Source organism: Amia ocellicauda, chromosome 3 (genome assembly GCF_036373705.1).
Source record: "Amia ocellicauda isolate fAmiCal2 chromosome 3, fAmiCal2.hap1, whole genome shotgun sequence".
NCBI classification, from domain to species: Eukaryota; Metazoa; Chordata; class Actinopteri; order Amiiformes; family Amiidae; genus Amia; species Amia ocellicauda.
The window spans coordinates 23,671,026-23,692,428 of NC_089852.1; the positions used below are offsets into that span (position 1 = coordinate 23,671,026).

At 41.4% G+C, this 21,403-nt stretch overlaps 1 protein-coding gene across 1 annotated transcript in view; it reads right to left on the bottom strand.

Annotated features, from left to right (window-relative positions):
* Nucleotides 1-6,954: 6,954 nt before the first annotated feature.
* znf652 (zinc finger protein 652) overlaps nucleotides 6,955-21,403 on the bottom strand; it is a 37,391-nt gene continuing 22,942 nt past the window's right edge. The window contains exons 3-6 of the mRNA XM_066698576.1: nucleotides 16,150-16,297; nucleotides 15,246-15,361; nucleotides 12,431-12,575; nucleotides 6,955-9,056 (exon numbers count right to left, since the gene is read on the bottom strand). Of these exons, the coding sequence (XP_066554673.1) occupies nucleotides 8,515-9,056; nucleotides 12,431-12,575; nucleotides 15,246-15,361; nucleotides 16,150-16,297 (951 nt within the window). The 3' untranslated portion in view covers nucleotides 6,955-8,514. The remainder of the gene's footprint in view (nucleotides 9,057-12,430; nucleotides 12,576-15,245; nucleotides 15,362-16,149; nucleotides 16,298-21,403) is intronic.

Below are 21,403 nucleotides of genomic sequence, written 5' to 3' on the forward strand. Positions count from 1 at the left end.
TTATATATAATCCCTAACCCTACATCACATGATACAGCTTTAATAAATGCTTGAGCCTTTAACCCTGTATGAGTGTGTGAAATAGAGCTCCAAGGTTCTGATGTCTATGGAATAGATTTTGATCACTGAATCTTTGTGGAAACATAAAAAGCAAATTATGACACAAGAAAGAAGCAAACCCCTATATTCTATATAGTGCACCTCTTCAGCATCACCCACTGTGTCTACTCATTGCACTGCTTCACTGAAACCCTGTCAAAGATGGAGTCCCAGCGTCAGATTTGTTTGTCCAACTACAGATCAATTAAGGAAAGGGCAGAACTGAGCGTGATATAGTCGAGCCACATCAAAATGAGCAAATCTCCTCATCTCCATCCGTGGGAAGCGACCACAACAACAGCTTTAAAAAGCCATCAGTTCAGCAGGGAGGTGCTGAGTCTGCGGATCTCCTCTCATCTGTCTTTTGTTAAAATATCAACCATCTGCATCAGAAGTGACCTTCACAATGCTCTGTGGGCCAGCCAGTATAAACAACCGGGGGGGTTAAGCATCAGATTTAAAATCTAACCCTGCAAACACTATGGTCTGCCATTATAGCACTGCACCTTTCGATGGATTTAGATTTGCAGTGCTTGAATTTACAGGTGAAGGTACTTGAATGTTCCCAAACACAAACGCTTTAAGACCAAGACACACTAAAAGACTGGAGCATGACCTCACTCGCACATCTACAGTGATGCCTGCCAGGCTGTCCTGCGTTGTACACACCTGTGTCGAAGAGGAGTCTGCATCCATCAGTGCAAATATTGAGAAGGGAATAGGATCTAGAGTACAGAAATCAGGGCTGTAACCATTGCTTCATTAAATCATTAAAAAAATCACCAGCTGAGTAAGCCGTCTGACACCAGAGAAAATATGGAACTACCCTGCAAAGAGTTTGTTACATTTTTTGTATATAGTCTATAGAAAACAACTGACTGTTCAGTAGTTCACATGCTTGTAGTGTGGCCAGCGAGTGGATGGTGTTGCATTGAAGGTTAGTCAAGCTTGTGTATTGTCAGTTTTTAAATAATTCGTAACCAATCAGACAAGAACGGGCTTCTTGCAATTCAATCCGCTAAAAAAAGGTGACTCGAAGCAGACTGGTTGGATACTGTGCATTACAAAAGCAGGGCAGACACTTATTTCCTGCAGAACTGGGCGAGCTGATGCTGAAATGCATGGAACAAGTCCCTACATATTTAACAGCTCTCTGATCGAATGACAAAACTGGTACAGCTTGGGGAGCAAATTGGATTGTGGTTGCATTGTAATTACAATGTATTTGCCATAACAATTAAGCAAAAAAGTGGGTTCTCTGATGTTACAGAGAGGCCCCACATAAACAGCACTCAATATTTTGCACACATTATAATCGTCATAATAATAATAAGATTGGGATAGTACAGACCATCTGAAAAGTTGGTGATTACTACATTTCTAGATGATTCTATAGTACACTGGGTAGATCTCAAATGTATTGTATTGTATGTCCCCCTTAGAACGCTTCTGGTTCAGCTAATTAAGCAGCTTTACCCAACTTCCATCAGTGTAGCCTCCCAATAGCCACAGGAAGAGCAGCAGGGAAGAAATTATGGTTGGACAAAGGTGGCTCCATCGGGGATTCACTAAGAGCATTAATTGGTGTAACTGCAATATAGGCCCCCTCTTGACTTTTTTTTAGTGGAAAAGTCAGCTTGGCAAATAAAAGTAGAAGCAACAAGGGTACCACATGGAGAATATAGTAAGATATATAATGAATTTATTAAATGAAATGCAGTGGATATATAAAACAACAAACCCACCTTAGCCCACAATCTTCCTGGCTACAAGAATGTGAAAATGATGTGAAGGTAACTGGGAACCATTTCGACTTACACAGAAATATCACAGAAATAGCTGGTCAACATTCAACCGCTTTAGCTCCTGACCTATACAATCCTGATCAATTAATTGAGACAACTAGAACACACAGCTTACTGTTCCATACAGAATGTCTGGCCGAAGTTAATCTCCAAGTGGAAGAAACACAAGAGCAGCACAATCTCCTGCACATGTCGGGGGCTGCCCTGTCAGTTTTGACCTGACCCCTTTTCTGTATCTGGATTGACACTTTGTGCTAAGCAGCCATCTTGTTAAATCAAGCAGTTCGAGAGAGAGAATTGACAGTTCTATTCCACAGCTTGAGATTTTTCCTAGGGAAAAAAAAAAAAAAAAAAAAAAAAACTGAACCAACCTGCCCCCCCGCCCAAAAAAACCAAAAAAAAACAGGTCTTCTAATTCACACAATGACTTCAGCAAAGGAAACCAACGTTCCACAACCATTGGAATGCATCAGTGACAATCTTGCACACACACACGCACGAAGACACAGGAAACATGGCTGGAGCTTGGATGAGGTTAGCAGCGATTTGTCCTGCCATGGAAGAGTTGGGTGGTAGTCCAGCAGCAAAAACCCTCCCTTACAGACAACTGGCAATTAAAAAGCAGTAGAAAACATCTGTAGTGGCACACAAACAGACAGTGATAACCGATTACATTTCGGCAACACTCCACTTTAAAGCCTGCCCTGTCAGCAGTTCTGCAGTGCGACCAGAATGGAAACCCGGCCAGCTTTAAAAATGCATACAAACATGGGGCATGATATAAAAACATACGGAAGAACAACTTCAAGAGAGTAAATCAGCCCTGTTTCCTAGTACACCCATGAATTCTGTACTTGTATTCTTTAAAATAAAGGCTTTTCCTAATAAAACTATGTCACTTTTTTCTGTGAGAAATAATTTAGTGTAAATGGTACTGTATATATTTTATATATAAAAAACACATACACAAACAATACAAATACTGGATTTGATCCTGTCAGTTGCCTTTCTGACCCACACACTGATTGTTTCAAGTAGGTCGCAGACAGTATTTGAAACCGTGAAGGACTGGCTTAGTCTATAACAATCCACGCAGACCTGGTAAAAAAGTATGTGGCACCAGCACTGTGTCTAAAGGGGTCAAGATTAGGAATAGCAAAACAACCTCATTGCCTCCAACCAGTTATAACCTTCTTGCTCCATCAAAAAAAAAGAAAAATAAGAAATCAATAACAAGGCAAGAGTGACTTGAGCCCAAGGGGTGGGATTTAGTTTTTTCTGGCATAGTTAGAGCAAAACAGGCCTGCTAAAGTGGTGAGTTGAAACAGTCTGCAAAAATGATCTTTTCCTTAGAGGTCCGACCACCTGTAGTTTTAGAGTGGGTTTAAGCATAAACCAGTACAGAGTATTCTCCATTTGTCAGATATCTGATGTGGCTTTCCTGTATACCTGGCATCTATTAACCAAGGGCAGCAATTTGGACACCACTCCCACCGTAATTCAAAGCCCACCCCTCTGCCACTGAGTCGGAGTCGTGTTTTCCAGCTGCCCATAACATGCACTATTTGTCAGGCTAGCAATCACTCCCACATTCTAACATAAAAACAGCTATTAAGAGACATCCAAAGACGGACAATGTAATTAACCTCCTGATACAGAAGAAAGGGATTTTTCAAAATCTGTTTATGATGTCTGTTATCTTGTTAACCCGTTTTCTGCGTTGATTTATTTAATTTTCACCACCGTTGCTGCTTGAGGTTGTTTCTGGTTATTTGCAAGGCTAAATAAAATATTACAGCAAATCACGTGAGGGGAAAAAAAAAAATGCATTGAAGCTTGCTTCCAGGAAGTGTACGCGGGTAAGTAAATAAGCGGTGCACCAATGGTAACTCCAATGGTGAATACTCTGCATTTTACCCAAACACAACAGTCAGATGCATCCCCACTGCATTTCTATGCCAGGTGTTAACAGAAGCTAAAACTTTTGTCGGAACGCGACTGAGAATAGTCAAGGCAGGAACGGATACTTCAGAAGACGTAATAGGAAAACACAAGAGCTAAGGAACACCTGGAAAGTGCCAATATAAACTTTTTTTTTTTTAAACATAATTGCTAAAATCGCTAAGCTTAAAAGCAACTAGGTGTACTTTAAAAGGTGAGAAAAAGTGCTACGCTTGGTTTTAAGTTTATGCCGCCTTTCACTGGGAGCAGCCTGATCAGCTGACAATTACTGAAAACACAGGAGAAGGCAAGGAATTCATTCAGAGATTTCCCCATTCCCCCCACACTGGTCCTGTCGTCGACCTGCAGCAATAACAGCCGATGTAAAGGGAGAGATCTCCAACAGAAAACAGTCTAATTCATTTCCTGGAAATCCTTTCCACTACTCCACACTGAGCTCCTGTCCTGAGGTATTGCAGAGAGAAATAGAGGGGATAGTGCTATCATGGGTCTGTTTTATTAACACAGATACAGATCGCTGGGAATTTCTAGTTTTGAGGGAGGGATTTTAGGAAAGGGCACCAAGGGATATTTTAAGTGCCACAAATATGCATCTCTCAAGTTATGGGAAAGTTGAGATTCACCTGCCGTGGAGCAGAATATCAGGATTTTCCCAGAATTCCTTGCCCACCCCTTTAGTGGACACCAAACAGCTCAATAGGGCAGGGATAAACCACAATCAGAGGAATTCTCCACACGCAGGCCTCATCACTACCCTCCTCCACAAGAATTTAGAACAAGCAGACTTGGGAATTACTTAACTGGTGTCATAAAAACAAGAGATTGGCAACATAATGACCTAGCCTGCCTGCCTCTCTTGCAACAGACTCTGTGCAAGTGGTACTCAAATACAAACTCCTGAGCAAATCAGATACAGGGGATGACAAACACAATGATGTCAGCTGTGTAACAGTGCAGGGTGAAGGTCTGAAAAACATTTCATCAAAATAACAAAAACAAAAAACAAATGGATTATAATTTGCTTTTCTTAAATCTGTTATACAATTTAGGACCAGCTACACAGAGGAGGAAAAAGACACCGCTTCTTAAAATAAATTTCACTTAAAAAACAATGCTAGTAAATAGGTCTATACAAAAAAAACTAAATTAATTTTGTAGATAAAAGTAGAGTGCGTTAGATAGCTACATAAAACCAATACATTGCTTTTCTTATAAAGCTCCATAAGTACAAAGCACAGCTAAGTGATTGCAGTCTTAGCTGTTTATTCAACAGTTTTTTTCTTTTCTTTTTTTTTTTATAAAATATTTTAGTTATTTTAAAAATGTTTTTTTGTTTTTTTTTAATGATACACAGTGATACACTTAATGCTTAAGTCCAGTCTTTGCACATTCAAAAGAGCTTTTTAAAACTGGTAAACGAGTTATCCTAATATCCACACAAAAGGGATATGAGAGAGAGAGGGAGAGGACAGATTGAGAGGGCGAAAAGCATAACTCATTTGCAGATATGAAATTGGAAGAAAATAAATTGGTCTTGAGAAAAAAATAAAACAAATGGAGATTGTTGCATTCAATTTTTGTCCTATTCTGGTATTTAATGCTGTTCTTCTTGAGTAGAGGCAGATGTTGAACGAAAGAAAGAAAAAAACTGGGTAAGATGTTAGAAGTCCTCTCCATCTTTACAGTTTAATGCTAGTATCAAAAATATCACTTTCTGTAACAAATAGCCAGCCTGTGTTTGCGTGTGTGTGTGCATGCGTGCGTGCGTGTGCGCACATGTGAGTTGCAAGATACAAGAAAACCATCATAAACTAACCAGGGCATTGGCAATACACTCAATGGGTTGGGTTGTCTGCTTGAAACTCAGAAAATATCTCCCCCGGCCCCCAATTCACTTTACACAGTAATCAGACAGGTTAATATATTAATGAGTTTAAAAAAAAAAAAAAAAAAAAAAAGAAAAAGAAAAGAAATAGGTAGTTAGGCTTAATTGGTTTTATATGGACTTTTTGCTGAGGGAGTCTGTGGGCTCAGTGTGAGGTGTCAGTCATACTGCAGCACTTTCAGTGGTGCAGCCTATCAGTCAATCCCATTTGATAACAGTCGACTTAAAAACAAAACAAATGTAACATATTTAGCGATTAAATATTTCAGTGAACAGCAATCTAGTGATGCAATTATATAACAGCATGCTATTTGTAGATCCTTACATAGATCATAAGCTCTTACAACAGTGAAAATCTATAGGGCAACACCAGCTGCTACTGTGCCTATGCCGAGGGTACGGTTACTGTTACACGCTTTTTGAATCCATTTGCTTTCATCTGAGTTGCTTTATTGTCTTGACTGCTGTGGGGACATGAAGATCTAAGGACAACCACACGGCCCAAAGTATTCACTACCAAACGATTCGGGTAACTGGCACACTACATCACTGCTAAAGAGGGTACAACTAATTAGTGTAAATTGACAAGACTTAAGACCATCATTGAAACCTCATTCAGAGAGGGGTTCAGTATGCCAACAGAGCATGGGGAACACAAACAAAACTGAAAATGGCACCTACATAATTATATATATTTCATAATTACAATGGACCAAATTAAAGGATCCAATTGTCAAGGCCAAGCGTTCACCCGTCTGTAAAGAGACTGGCTCTGACGCAGTATCTAACTGATTCAGAAACAGGCTCTATAGGTCTTTTTAAAATGTTTTAAAAGCAGCATCAAATAAAAGCAGCCAATGAACGGACAGTCTGGACTTTAAGGCTCGTGGGATCCAAGAAAACGTTTAACTTTTAATGTAAAAATCATATACAGATTGACTTGGGAATTTATTAATTATGGATGAGATTACATCTCAACTAACATACCTTAGTGAAATATTGATGCTGAATAAAGTTATGAATATGCAAAACAAAAAACAATCCTGCTATTTCACAAAGCAATAATACTAAGTAAAAATATAAATAAATCCAGGGGAGAATTTAAACCTATATGGTTATGATATATATATATGTATGTATGTATGCACACATATACATATATACACATTATTTTATATATATATATATATATATATATATATATATATATATATATATATATATATGGAAATGTCAGTTTGAAGGGATACTGGGACATTCATACACTCACAAAGGATTTACCACAATACTGCACTAGAAGCCAAATAGAAAAGGTCAGTTACTCTATCACTTTTCATTGTACTGTACATATACAGTAGACAAAATAGTTCAGTAGAAGCTTCAATGCCGAGATTTTGTGAACGAGTTCTAGTCCATCTTGGGGACAGAACGGGGGCTCCAGGTGCCGTTGATTAAAAAAAATAAGGTTTTTAAATTAAGTTGAAGTTTCATTTGAAATCTAAACTGACAGCCTCTTGCATTAAAAGCATCAGGTTCCAGTGTCCTATTTACTGCTCCGTGGAAAAAAACATTTTTAGACATTAATTTCAAGTGCTTAAATGGGTATCCCCTGGCAACAGTCTGCATCTGTTCGAATAGCAAAGAAAAAGCTTGTTTTTGCAACATGTCAGTGTTTACCTTCAGCTGTGCATTAGTGTTTTACATATGTTCTGTTTGCGATTGTGTTAAATATCATGAGAACTTCACTGGGGACACTATAAAAGGAGTTGGTTCCAAGTTCTCAGATGTGCCTATTCCCTGGTTAGTTGACCATTGTCATGCTGATGAATGAGTTTTGCAGATGTCAAAAAGAGATCTTAATATTTCCTTGTACACTCACACATACACACACACACTCACAGTGGGCAGAAACACGTGGCTGTTGTTACAGACAGAATTCAAAGTTAATTCACAGATACAGGAGAGAACAAAGACACAAACTAACAAAAATAAAAAGTAAATTGGGGTTGGGGAAACAGAAGGATCTGATTCTGGATTGAAAAAGGAATCCATTGTATACTGTAATGCGAGTGTGTTGGTGTGTGTATACGGTATGTACACACATATAGCCTGCTCTGAGAAAAACAACCAACCAGCATCAGAACGGTCTACCGGTCACACTCTCCTTCCTCTCCTGGCCCTCGTGTGTGTGTGTGTGTGTGTGTGTGTGTGTGTGTGTTGTGTGTGTGTGTGTGTGTGTGTGTGTGTGTGTGTGTGTGTGTGTGTGTGTGTGTGTGTGTGTGTGTGTGTGTGTGTGTGTGTGTGTGTGTGTGTGTGTGTGTGTGTGTGTGTGTGTGTCTGTCTCTCTCTCCGAAGAGACGGCTGCTCAAGTGCTTCTCTCTAAAGTCACCAGTTCAAGACTCACAGACTCAAATTAGCAGACCCACCTAAATTCGCAGCAGTGTGGCAGCAGTCTGTGAGGAAGCGGTCACGTGTGGCATAGCAGGGCCCCTCTTCATCTCACTGTCCCAAAGGCCAGCGGGGGTGACTGCTAAACAGAGAGACCCCCCACCCCCTCCACCGGGCTGGTGTTCAGGGATGCTGGCTGGCATATTTTGTTGTTTTTCTTACAGGCAACGCAGGCTTTCACACACCAACACACCCACACACGTTTAACAAAATAAAACAACCCCCCCCACCCCAAAAATAGACGCACAATTATATATAATATATATATTTCTCTATCTGTCTGTCTGTATACCAAATATGCCGCCGCCCGAGGTTTTAATGGTGCTGCTGAGCGCCTGTGTTTTTGTCGGCCAAGTGGCGCATGTAGCTGTCCTCGCCGTGGCCTCTGTGGTTCAGGGGCTCGCTTTTGAAGAGTGCGGGGGGCGGCGGAAGGTGGGAGACGGGCGGCACGGGGAGGTGGTGGTGGGGGGGGTGGTGGTGGTGGTGGTGCGAGTGCAGGTGGAGGTGGGAGAAAGGGTGGCCCAGGGGCCGGGGGGGCAGCGAGCTGACGGGACTGAGTCCCATGGGCGCGGCGGTGGGGGGGCTGGCGGGCGACGGGGACGAGGCGGTAGGGGGAGGCGGTGCCGGGGCAGAGGAGGAGGTGAGGGGCAGGGGCATGGCCGGGGGGACGTTGACGGGGCTGGTGACCCGGAAGCACTTCTCCTTGTGAGCCTTTAGCATGTTGGAGAAGCGGAAGCGCTGGCCGCACACCTCGCAGGGGTACGGCTTCTCCCCCGTGTGCGTGCGCCGGTGCCTCTTCATGTTGGGCCGGCTGGTGAAGCTCTTCCCACAGATCTCACAGATGAACGGCTTCTCCCCTGAGAGAGAGAGAGAGAGAGAGAGAGAGAGAGAGAGAGAGAGAGAGAGAGAGAGAGAGAGAGAGAGAGAGTGTGTTAATCACTAAATCACTGCTTCTCTCTCAAAACCGGGCAGGCCAGGACTGGGTTAATGCATGAGAGTTGCAGAAATCTGGAGAACAGGGACAAGTGGAGGAGAGAGAGAGAGAGAGAGAGAGAGAGAGAGAGAGAGAGAGAGATGGTTGGCTAATTTTAGCTGTATTCATTATACTGGAGCATGAAGCGCTTAAAACCAAGAGATGGGGAGGAGAGTGAGCCTCCTACTAACTTTTCTGGCTATGTATGAATCAGGATTATTATTCCTTCTTTCCCAGTATTAGTTATTTTGCTTCCTTTTTTCCAATGTAATATTAATAGCTGCAATACATGGAAACTGTCAGCTAGTTAAAGCTACACTGGAACTGGGTCTTAAAAAATATTTCCACGCCTCCAGTTTTATGGTCTGGCAACAAAACGGGAAAAGTGACACCTCCTTCATCAAGGGAGATCTTCCTCAGATTAGTATTGCATGGTTCACACAGCAGTTAAGTATTTAGATGATTTATACAAAACACAAATATAACCTCTTCAATATGATGTACAATCCTGGCTTAAATACGAAAGAGTTTTAGTTCAAGAACAATTAGCGATCAAGAACAATCCAGCCCAGATATCCAACTTATTTTTTTCCCCATAAGGAACACAGCAGTGGTGCGTCATATTATTGACTAACTGAAAATACTTAATTGCCGCCTGTCCACACAGTAAATACACCTACACTGTAATACACATCGCACACCATGAATTGCGCATAGTGACCACAAATATGAGGATTTGCATTGTTTGCCCACATACGCTGACTTGTGATTTGGGTATAGTGGTGTTAGCAAAGGCTTGCAGTGTTATATCATGTCCAAATACATCCCATAATAAATCACAGATCAACGTGGATTTAATATACATTTGATTTCTATTTATTCCAGGGGAGTAAAGCCACACACCTTTATTTAGACATCTGGCTCCTTTTTCTGGTTGAAATGCTGCCTCATCTTTCTCTACAGCTGCATTGGGCGGTATTGAAACAGTCCACCACCCGTAAAAGCCTGTACTTAATTAGATCGAGACCCCCCCACACAAACACACTCTCCCACCCAACCCAACCCAACCCCACCCCACCCCAGACGTGGCTAGAAGAAACAGGACTCGTGTTTAATCCAGGAGGGCGAGTCTCCTCACAGGCCACTAAAATGGCATGGAGGAAGGCTGGGTGTGTCTTCCACCACAAATTAAAAGATCACCAGGCTACTTCTGAATTCTGCAATGCTGGAAAAAAGGCCAAAAAACTGGTCCCTTCAATTAACTCCAGTAAAAGCAAATCTGGTAAATTACAGATGGACCTCATTGTGCTAAATTAAGGCCTGATGGAAAGAAAAGAAGACAGGCCTGCATTTTCAAGACTGAACACCCTCTTATTAGGACTCCGTGAAAAAAGAAGAAGCTGATTTGCTTTGGCAGTGTGGACTGTCTGTGCCCAAGGGAGAGGTCCTCTTTAACCCTCCGAGTTCCACAAATACATTTTGGGATCTTTTGGATCAACGGGCACATACAACCCAGGCTCGCCCCACTCCGGCCTCGTACGCCAGGGCAGGGAGAATCCTGGCAAGGCACATGTCCCAGATGAGACAATTCAGTCTTATACCCCGTTTCCACTGGCCACATTTAGATGCACCTCCGTGTGGCCGTACTGTAACTGTACACCTAAACTATGACTGGCAGCATTTCCATTCATTGTCATAAGGTCCAGCTGCCCTAGGAAGTGACTGTGAGACATGAAAGGTCAAAACGCAGTCTGTGACACTCGGCACTCTGGGATTTAGTGTTTTAAACTGGAGGCTGAAATACTTCTAACATTAAAGTGCAATAAACTTTGGGCTGAAACGTTTTTAGGATATCTAACAGTCTTATAGTATAAGTTATACAAGATATTCAAAAGTAGAAACCAGGACACATTGAAACAATATACAAAACAAATGACACTTAAAAATACGACAGTTTGTTAGAAATGTAAGTGTTAATTTCGATGTATCTTTTCCCGTTTCATCTAGATTATTTTGTTGAGCAGCACGTCTCTCTGCATCATGATACGATTAACATTGACAATATAGCTTAAGTATCCTAGATTTTCTCCCTTATTATTTATCTGTGGGAGAATGCGCATGAAATACAGTGCATGTGGGTTTAAATCTGTCGTGTGTAGCCACTACATATCTAGATCATGAAATATACAGTATGACAGTCACAGTCACAGCCTATATATGTAGTTTCAAGAAAAACTAATACATGTATAAATACGGCTACAACACTCTGGGATCCATAACTTACTTGAACAGTTTTTCCACAAATTCCGTGTTGGCATGTTTTCTCTGTATACATCCAGCTTGATCAATGTGCAAAATAAAAGTCACATCAATAACATCGCGGGGCATCAGCTTTTATTGTAAATGGGATTCCTTTAAAAAAATACCTTTGACACCGTAATGAATGGATCAGTTTTATTAATCGCTAAGTTTTGTAAGGTTGTAAGGTTTGTATTTCTGCAGTCGGTAAAGTGTCTGTACTTGGATTACCATTAATTTATAGTTAGCGATAATGAGGGCTTACAAACATTAAACTATGCGCTTCTTCATGCAATTGATCACATAAAAACTAGCCTCTGTTTTAAACATTTTAATAGTTTTAAGATAGTGTAAACAGGGGAAAGCTAAAAACCGTGCCATTTCAATTATTTTGAGAGAAATTACAAGACATCGGGACATTTAATTTAAATCTAGGAAGAATATTTCATGTTTGTGTGCATTTATAACAAAAAGGAATGTATTTTGTCACGGCACATTGTATTGCAGTCTGATGCAGTCCTTTCTCTGGCAGGATTTTCGCGATCTTTTCAAACACTTTTAAATGTCTTTCTGCTCCAAGTAATTAATCCTGTGTGGCACTATTCCACCGTGCATTAAATACTGCTCCAGATTAATCATTTTCCCCAAGGTAAACACACATATTCCTTCTTTGGAAAAGTTTCTACCACATCTCTCGCTTCGAGAGTGGCCGCCATTACTGTAGTTACAATTTCCAAATGCAGTGGCGTTGCATAAGGGACGTCACAGTACGTGCCCCGGACCAGTTTGGGACTCAGGTGGTATGATGTACGAAACTGTGCCTCCTGAAACTAGTTCGGGCACAGGTGGAGGTGCAGCTAAGCCCTAGTGGAAACGCCCTTGCCCGGCATGGCCACGCTGACGTGCAGCTAAACATGGCTAGTGGAAACGGGGCATTACACCCCAGGACGAGGCTCTTACCAGTGTGCGTCTTCATGTGCTCGTCGAAATACTGCTTCATGTTGAAGTCCTTGCCGCACCACTGGCACATGAACTGCTTGTGTCCAATGTGAATGCTCATGTGAGAGCGAAGCTGGTACTTGTACTGAAACCTCTCATCACAGTTCTGTGAGAAGGGAGAGAAAGAGAGAGAGAGAAGGAAAGAAGGGTGGTAACAAGGCCAGCAAGAAAGATACCAGAGATACAAAGTTCAGGTTTAAAATAAATTCAATAAAACGTATAAAAATCAAGAATCCTGGATTAACTCAGTATCTGTAAACTATTTAATGGCAGAACTCCACTGGAATCACAGGACTCCTTGTGGAAATGGTTTGCTGCTTGGTTCGTGGTTTTGATTTGATCAGGGTCAAAGTTACCTAGTACTACAGGGTCTGACATAAGGGACCACCCAACTGCCCAGGGCTGTCAGGCAGGCTTCTTTGCGAAGTTACATGCTCGACGGGAAAGGTGATAATTTTACCTTCAATACTGGCTATTTGACCAATATTATCCATGAAATGGTAAACCTCAATAAAACATTTTCCAACCGATGTCATCGAGGCTGATTTGTTTATATCAGAAACCAGACACGTGACCTACTAAGCATCATGGTTAATGTATACATTTCGGCATGTTTCTGAATAAACTATCGGTCCATTCTTGGCCAATCCAAAAATGTCAAGCATGAGATACATACTGATGAGAGTTGGTGAATGGAGATATCAACATGCATGCTTAACATGTTGTTTGCATTTGGCTTTGCCAAAAGATAAAGAGAAAAATATCAAAGCAACGAATACCGAGATGGATTCGACTCTAAAGAAACAGAAGCTTGAATGTATTTTGATACGTTTTTCTGCTATTACAGTGTTTTGTCAAATTATATTCCTAGTCTCTAGAAATCTTTGTATATTTTTGGTGTGTAACACACACACATATATATTTTGTTTGTCATTTGTTTGGCCAAAGAAATGCATGGAGAATTAAAAAAAAAAAAAAAAAAAAAAATTAAATAGTATAAGTATTTTGCTGTTGATCCACCCCCTGCTCTTTAAAAAATATTTCAGACACCATACTATTTTCACAGCTTCTATTCCTTTTTATTATGAAGGATTTTTGCTATACTTTCCATTTTTAAAAGAAAAGTATGAAAATCAGTGAGTGTACATATTCTATTGTACATTAAACAGAGCTTTAATTGGTATGTGTGTAAGATTATGACTTGAAACCTGTAATTTACAAAAAGTGAAACTGCTGTAATTTCTAACACTGCAGCAGAGACTGAAGATTGATGACAGAGTGTGTGGTCAAGTCGACAATAACAATCATGTCACAAAGGCGCACAGCACAAGAAAAACAGGATATCAGTTCATTTTATGAAAACATGTAATTGGCAAGTTTAAAAAACTGTACCTCTCTACCAAATTACTTTGAGCTTTTGTAAAGCTTCTAAAATGTACAAGCAGCTGAAATCCTTAAGTAAGAGAATTATAAAAATAGCTATTTATATTTCACCTCATTATTAAGTGTAATTTTCTTAACATATAGAAAGCTCTCCAACAGAGAAACTGTAAAATAACAGGTTAGGCCTTTAAATGTGACAGCTTAAACCCTACCTTCACTAAGCTGGGAACAAGTGCAGACAACGATCATTTAGTGGTTAAACACCAGGGTTCCTCTAATATAAACCCCTTTCCAAACGTGCTTCCATTTCTAATGCGGTATAAGCCAAATAATCCAAATCCGGCTACAACTGGGAGCGATATGAAAGAACTTGCTTATTTGGTCAAACTACAGGGCAGGTCTTATAATCATCTCAAGACTTCAGACATGAAAGCACTGAATTCCAGTCAATGAGCCCCAGTACCCTGTACCTGACAAGGAGACCCACAAACACCACAGTCCCAAACTGAGGCTCTTTTTGTTGTTGCAAATCTGTGTGGCCGCAATTCTTTGGTTTCTTTCAATTCATCTTAAAAACCAGCGAACATTACCACTGCCCGAAAGCCTACCACTTAGTCTCTAGTTACTCAAGACGTGTCCTGAATCCACTTTTCACAACACCATTACAGTACAAACTAATCTTACATTTCACACCCCACTTTCTTTAGTGGAATAGTGATTTCAGCTGAGCCAGCATTGACCTTGTTTGCATTATGTTTCTAATGAACTAGAAAAATACCAGATACCAGAGATACAAAGTTCAGGTTTAAAATAAATTCAATAAAACGTATAAAAATCAAGAATCCTGGATTAACTCAGTATCTGTAAACTATTTAATGGCAGAACTCCACTGGAATCACAGGACTCCTTGTGGAAATGGTTTGCTGCTTGGTTCGTGGTTTTGATTTGATCAGGGTCAAAGTTACCTAGTACTACAGGGTCTGACATAGAACTAGAACTAGAAAAATAAGATACTGAGCAATGAACTGGAGATACATTATTTTCTTCACCTAGTATGTCACAATAACTAAATGCATAAATAAATAAAGAAAACAAGAATGTGCAGTTGCTCTGTAAGGTCTAACCCCATCCTAGCTGGGGCTCAGTTTCAAGCAATGTACACGCATGCATAACTAAATCCCTGTGGAGGAGCTTCACTACCCAGACTCCCGAGCCCAACTATCCATATCAGTGTCGGGTGTAGCGTGTTCACCGATGCCCATCTATGGGGCTGCTATACAACAAGTACGAGTCCCAAGAGCTCCACTTGCAGGTAAAAGTAAGTTATTCCCAATCCGGGGCAGTGGTAGTTAGTTCCCCTGGTGGACAGCCCCCGCCCCTGCTGTGGACCTACCTCACACCTGAAGGGCTTCTCTCCCGAATGCTGCAGCGAGTGCACCTTCAGGGACATGCTGCGCTTGAAGGACTTCCCGCACGTCTCACAGGTGAAAGGCATGTCCTTGGTGTGAGCTGGGGAAGCAAGGCCAGGCCGGGCCAGGATGGGAGAGAAAGGTCAGCCAGGGCTCTCATATCATGCCATTAATTTCACACTGATAAACCCAATCAACCTGCCTTCACAGGTGATCTGGGTTAGAGGTCGGTGTATATGGTCGCGATTCAAAGACAACCGATTTTTCAAATTAATCTCTTTGCTTCAGGACCTGATTATAGCAAAATAATTATTTAGCTATCATTTTTTCCTCTTACATTTTTAAATTGTATTATTATCCAAGGTGACTTATAATTAATATAATCTCAGATTATTATTATTTTTTAATACAATTACCCGTTCATACAGCTGGGTTTTTACTGGAGTAATCTAGGTAGAGTGCCTTGCTCAAGGGTACAACAGCAGTGTCCCCCACCTGGGATTGAAACTATGACCCTAACCCGTACTCTACACTGCTGCCTAACCCTTGAGCAAGATACTTTACCTAGATTGTATGCACGTTTGCAGAGACTAGGAAGCGAGACATCTCAGAGCCTCGTCACAAGCTGCAGAATCTCTCAGGACCAGGATCTTGATTTAAAGAGCTTCAGACAGAGGCTGAGGTTGAATTACATTGTCAGGCTGATGCACAGAGATTGAACCGGGGGAGCTTCCTTGTTACAGGCCTTTACCCTTAACAACAAGCCAAAATAATGTAATGCCTCATGTTTGTTTTCCACACGTGTCAAAAACAATTTGCCCCAAACTGTAATAAGCTATCAGAATCTGTCCCATAGTACTCCCCCACCCCCCCTCAGTATCAACTTACCGACCATGTGCTTTCGGACATGGGCCATGGTGTAAAACTTCTTCTCGCAGATCTCACAGGCAAACTTCTTCTCCGCGTAGCCATGGACAATCTTGATGTGCTCGTGCAACGACCACAGCTTCTTGAAGGACTTGTTACAGGACACGCACTGCAACCCAGGAAGCAAAGGGGACGCGTTAGGCTGCTACTTCACACACAATACCAAGTGGATCTTCTCTCGCTGAAAGAGGAGGACCGGGACTCTCTCGGCCCGGTCTTCGCAGTGGCAAGCTGACAATTGGACAGTGGGTAAGAGATGTGCTTTGGTAGTGCACATAGTCAGCAAAGAATTGGGAAAGATACTGTTAGTGTATTTGGCTTGAAGGGGACCCAATTAAATCTGTATTACAAGCAAATATAGAACAATGGAATAGGAGCATTAACTTGTGAATTTTTCTAAGCTTCTTGCTCCAGGGCAACATTCACTCTCTTTTTTTCTGAAAGCAGCTATTGTTTAAAGTATGCAAAATCGAGCACACAGCTGACAGTGCAGGAACAGGAACAAAAGGTTATGAAAGTCACCACTGTCTCCAATACTGTCCTTATACAAAAGCTAGTCAGTCATGAGATTTAGAATATAAACATAAATATTTAAAAAAGGCTCCTGCAGTTATTTTTAAAAAGACCAAATTGGGACCCCCAGACAGACGTGACAAATAATGTATTCGTAAATATCTGGCGCCCTCTTCTGCATCTTAAGGGCACTACACTCAAATCAATAAAAATAAACAATTGTGTCAAGAACAAAGTATACCAATGAGAGGTCATTCAATCCATTGTGCTCTTTACTAATAGCTAATCGACTCCACAGCTGATTCTTCAAGTGTTTCAGAAACTGAGCTAAACAAGCAGATCCCAACTAGGAAGGCATTCACAGTAAATGCAACCATAAACTTTATGCTAATCCTCTTTACTTTCCACAAAAATATTTTCACACTTACTCCACAAAATATATATATGTATTTTTTTTTGCATATTATTCAATTCAAGAATGTTAAACATGTTAATCTTTGAACTGACAAAGGAGAACAGATTCTCATTTTCAAAGAACACCTGTAGATGACATCAGTGGGGGTCAGGATTGGGCAGCAAACCACCCCCCCCACCCCATCCAACATTAAAATGAGGTCATCCACACTTTAAAGTGTGAAGCCCACTCATAAGATGCCAGTAGTGTGTATGGTTCCAGAAAAAACAAGCACTTTTAAAACCATGTCTCCACACAATTGTCTACTCTCTCTCTGCTAACGAGGCCATTGTAACATCACAAAAGCATCACTGAAAAGACTAAATACAAATGTGTGTGCATTAAACATATGTGACACAAAGGTCTAGCTGGAGAATGGAGACAGCCCACCAAGCCTTCATATGTTCAGCAAAGCTGTGAATAGGGAGTGTAGAAACAAATGGATATTAAAAACACTTGCATACAGTGTTGGGGCCTGCTAAACATTCTTCCTTGTCCTCCTTCCTTTCCCACTACTGACCTCTCAATCCTTTTTTCTGGGAACCGTGAATACCCCATCTACTCTGCTGAAAATCCGGGCCGACACTGTTGAAGTCCCCCTGTCCTACTCTAGGCCCCTCTCTTCCCTGTGCTGGCCTGTTGCTCCTCTCTTTTCTGCGGACTGTGCTGCCCTCCATTGGATGATGCCTTGCACTTGCTGTACGTGGAACTGTAGTTTTTCTCCTAATTATGACGTATCCAAGATCTTTCTGCCTTGCACTGCATATTTGTTGTGTAGTTGGTCATTTTATAATCCACATTGTGTTGTATGGGAGGGTGAAGGTGTCAGTCAAACAAACAAACCAATAAAATAAACCATGAGTTCTGGCCTGCATCATAAGAATCATGGTGAAGGAGCAGTGGTTTTGCATTTATCGGTAAACAAACAAATAATGCTGATCATTAGTCACTCAGAGGGGGGGTTGTGCGATAAATTTAACCGTATTTATTTATGTAGCAATGTCACACTAAGGCAAGGTGTTCCAGTTCACCAGTCAGGGTGTGTTCTGACAGGATAAGGAGGTCGATGCTGGGGGCTGCCCCTCGCCAGTGCTGCCCTGCTAACAAACCAACAGAGCTCTGAAATGGAGAAGCTTTACCTAACCGCAGGGTTTCAGTGTGACACTGTGGTCAGAGAGATTAAAAGATCCCAATCATTATTTAATATAATATTTTGATTTCATTTTCATTGTCTTTCTGAAACCATTTCAGGGGCCAGGTCTCTATCGCTTCGGTTTCATTCACATGTGTCGGCAAATATTTACAATTGTTCTGGTATGAGGGAGCACTTTTTTGGGGGGTGAGTATTTATCTATTCGAAGGCTCTCTGTCACGCTAGGTAATGAGATCATTCTGCTGATGGGATGCCTTGCTTAATTGCTGCATATCCTATTAAACGTGTTCCGCGTGAACCTCTGCACTGGTTGTTATTCCACTAAATTAGTCCATGTTGTAGTCTGCCAAGGGCACCGCGCTGCATCTTGTTAAGTCTCACAACATGTCAGTAGTGCTCTAGTGAATAAGGAGCATCACAGGCAATGCACAGAGCAATAGCTGCATCTTATTAATTATACTACTTTTGCCGGCTTACCCAGGTGATGCAATACATACCCAGCTAACACACAACATTGCTACAATGTTGTGACAACATTGTGTGTTAGCTGGGTAGTTACTTGAAACCAGATTGGTGTATCCTATGATGTGTGCAACCATACCAAGCAGCAATAGCAGCTCAGCAAAAGAGATTTTCAAAACCTACAAAACAAAGAAACTTCCTTTTATGTCCCACACCTAGTGCACACATTTGATTAGTCTACACAAGGAGCCTGAGGATGAAGAGATTAATGGGTAACACCTTCTCGGAGTCCAAGCTAGCACAACTGTAAAAGCACTACAGGAACACTAGGTGGCAGAGTTTCACTTATGGACCCAGGGACTGTAGTTTAATTACTGCCCGCATAACCTGAATACATGCTGTCAAGTACACAACAGTCTCTGGCATCAACTTCTATTGCAGGGTTCTGGTACTGGCAGTGAGCAATGGTAGAGTGGCAGAAGGAATACTTTACAGACAAAGAAGATTCATTGTCTAAACTTTCATTAGAGAATTACCAGCTCATTATTTAAAAACAGTATTCGCTTTCTTTCCTTCCTTAATGTTAGCACAACGCACAGCTTCATTTAAAGACTTTTAACGATCATATGTTTTGGTCATTCAATGATCATAGTGCATCCCAATAGTTATTGTTCATCTGTGGAACAGAACCTTGAAAGAATTGAAGTGAAAGTTACATTTTTTTTAACTTTGAATTGGTGATGAATTAAGGGAAACAACATCAGAAGCAATTACAGATTACTATAAATGCCCCGTCTTTAAGAGCATGTGAAATGGGACCGATTTGCCTTTGAGAGCCATACCCAGTGCAGAGGGGTCTGCTCGGGCTGTGTGGAGAGCGGCTGGTGTCAATTCTGATGCCTTGGGTCCTTGAGCAACTTCGGCTGAATACAAAACTGTCAACGGAGCAATAATGAGCGTCTGGCAGCTGATGCTAGACATGTTCAGTGCTCCTCTCTCATTTGTGGGCTGGAAAGGAAAACGTGACATGTATAAAAATAAGCAAGAAAATAAGAAATGGCATTTATTAAAAAGTAAAAGGAAATTCTGCAAAAACAAAAACGGTTTCCTGGTTCGAAGTGTCAAAAGCTTGGGCAAAAGCTAAAAACAACCACCAGTATCTATCTGAATACATATATATGTGTGAATTAAAACAAGATTCACGTTAAAGCTGTAGTTTGCTTTGGTAGATAAAGCCAAGCCTGCCTGGGACTCTGAGTGTGAAGTCATCTGAGGACACACTCTCGCTACACAGAGCACCTTCTGCACAGACACTCCGCGCCACACGGATGCTCAGAGAGAATTACATGCTCCTTGCACAATGAACAGAAATATGGTGATGGGCAGCACAACCCGCCCCCTGCACAGGGAAGCATAAGGTCATTGTGTTTGGCTGCTTTCTCTCTCTGTAGAATATTCCATTTTCAGACACGGTGGGGGGAAGTAAAAATACAAAAAAGCTTTTTTATTTTTTGCAGTCGTGATATTAAGAAGCCATGAAATGTAATCCTGTAACATGGAAAATGTCCTGATTTAGACGCGTGCCTTTCCGGCCCACACAAAAACCACCCCCTCTCAGGTGTCGAAGGTGCTCAAAAGCATACCTCCCTGCATGAACGGCACAAACGCACACCTACTCACTATGCTGCAGCCACCCCCATCTACTCTGAAAATGTGCAGCCTGCCGCTATGGAAGCAGAGCCCACAGTAGGAGATAAGCTCCTGCGCTGGTGACACGAGACACTGAGGGCTAAATAAAGACCGTGAAATGTAGCAGTGTGGACACCTATATGTTGTCAATGACATTATCAGTCTTTCTAGAGCAACTGTCCGACTTATGCTATGTTGAACTTCCTGCAAGAAAAACAAAAACGACCCCTGATTTTCAAAAGAATGTTTTATTCTAGAACCAGACACTGCTTTAGCACAATAGAAGTGAACTTCAGTTTGTAGTGCCATCTGTGAGCAATATGCTTAGACACTATCGATGAGATTAGCAGATCTTGGACAACTGGATGTTAATGGCTACTTGGTGTTTCAGGGTAAAACAGCGGTGAACTGTACTGAGAATAGAGCAGGAGTATTCATATGGAATGTGGAGTCCCAGCTCTCATGATCCATTCAGCCCAAACAGAAGCGATGAAGGCCAAACTGAAGTGTGAATGCTGCCAGAAACAAGATTTTGTTTTCTGCCAAACTTAGGCACCCATTTATCCAAAACCATGTGAATGTGGGACTAATTCATTGTTACAATAAAGTAAATGGACAGCACAGAAGTGGAAATGTAATAACCTTGTCCTAGCGTAGATTTCCATGGGGGCATTAGTTTGGAGAGTGGAGTGGAGAGGATTTGCCTTTGAGTGCAGTCTTTTTTAGAGTCTGAGGCATTTTAATAGACTAATACAAACAGTCCAGAGCCCATGACGAACACGCCACATATACAAATATGCAGCCTTGTCCTGCTTACAAAATAGACAGAACACATAGGCCTGCTTGAAATGCAAAGCGTGTGTGTGTGTGTAAGCACACAGGGGGCAACAATATGATTTTGGTTACTGTAATAGGATCTGGCTTCCCTCCTTGTGATAAATCTC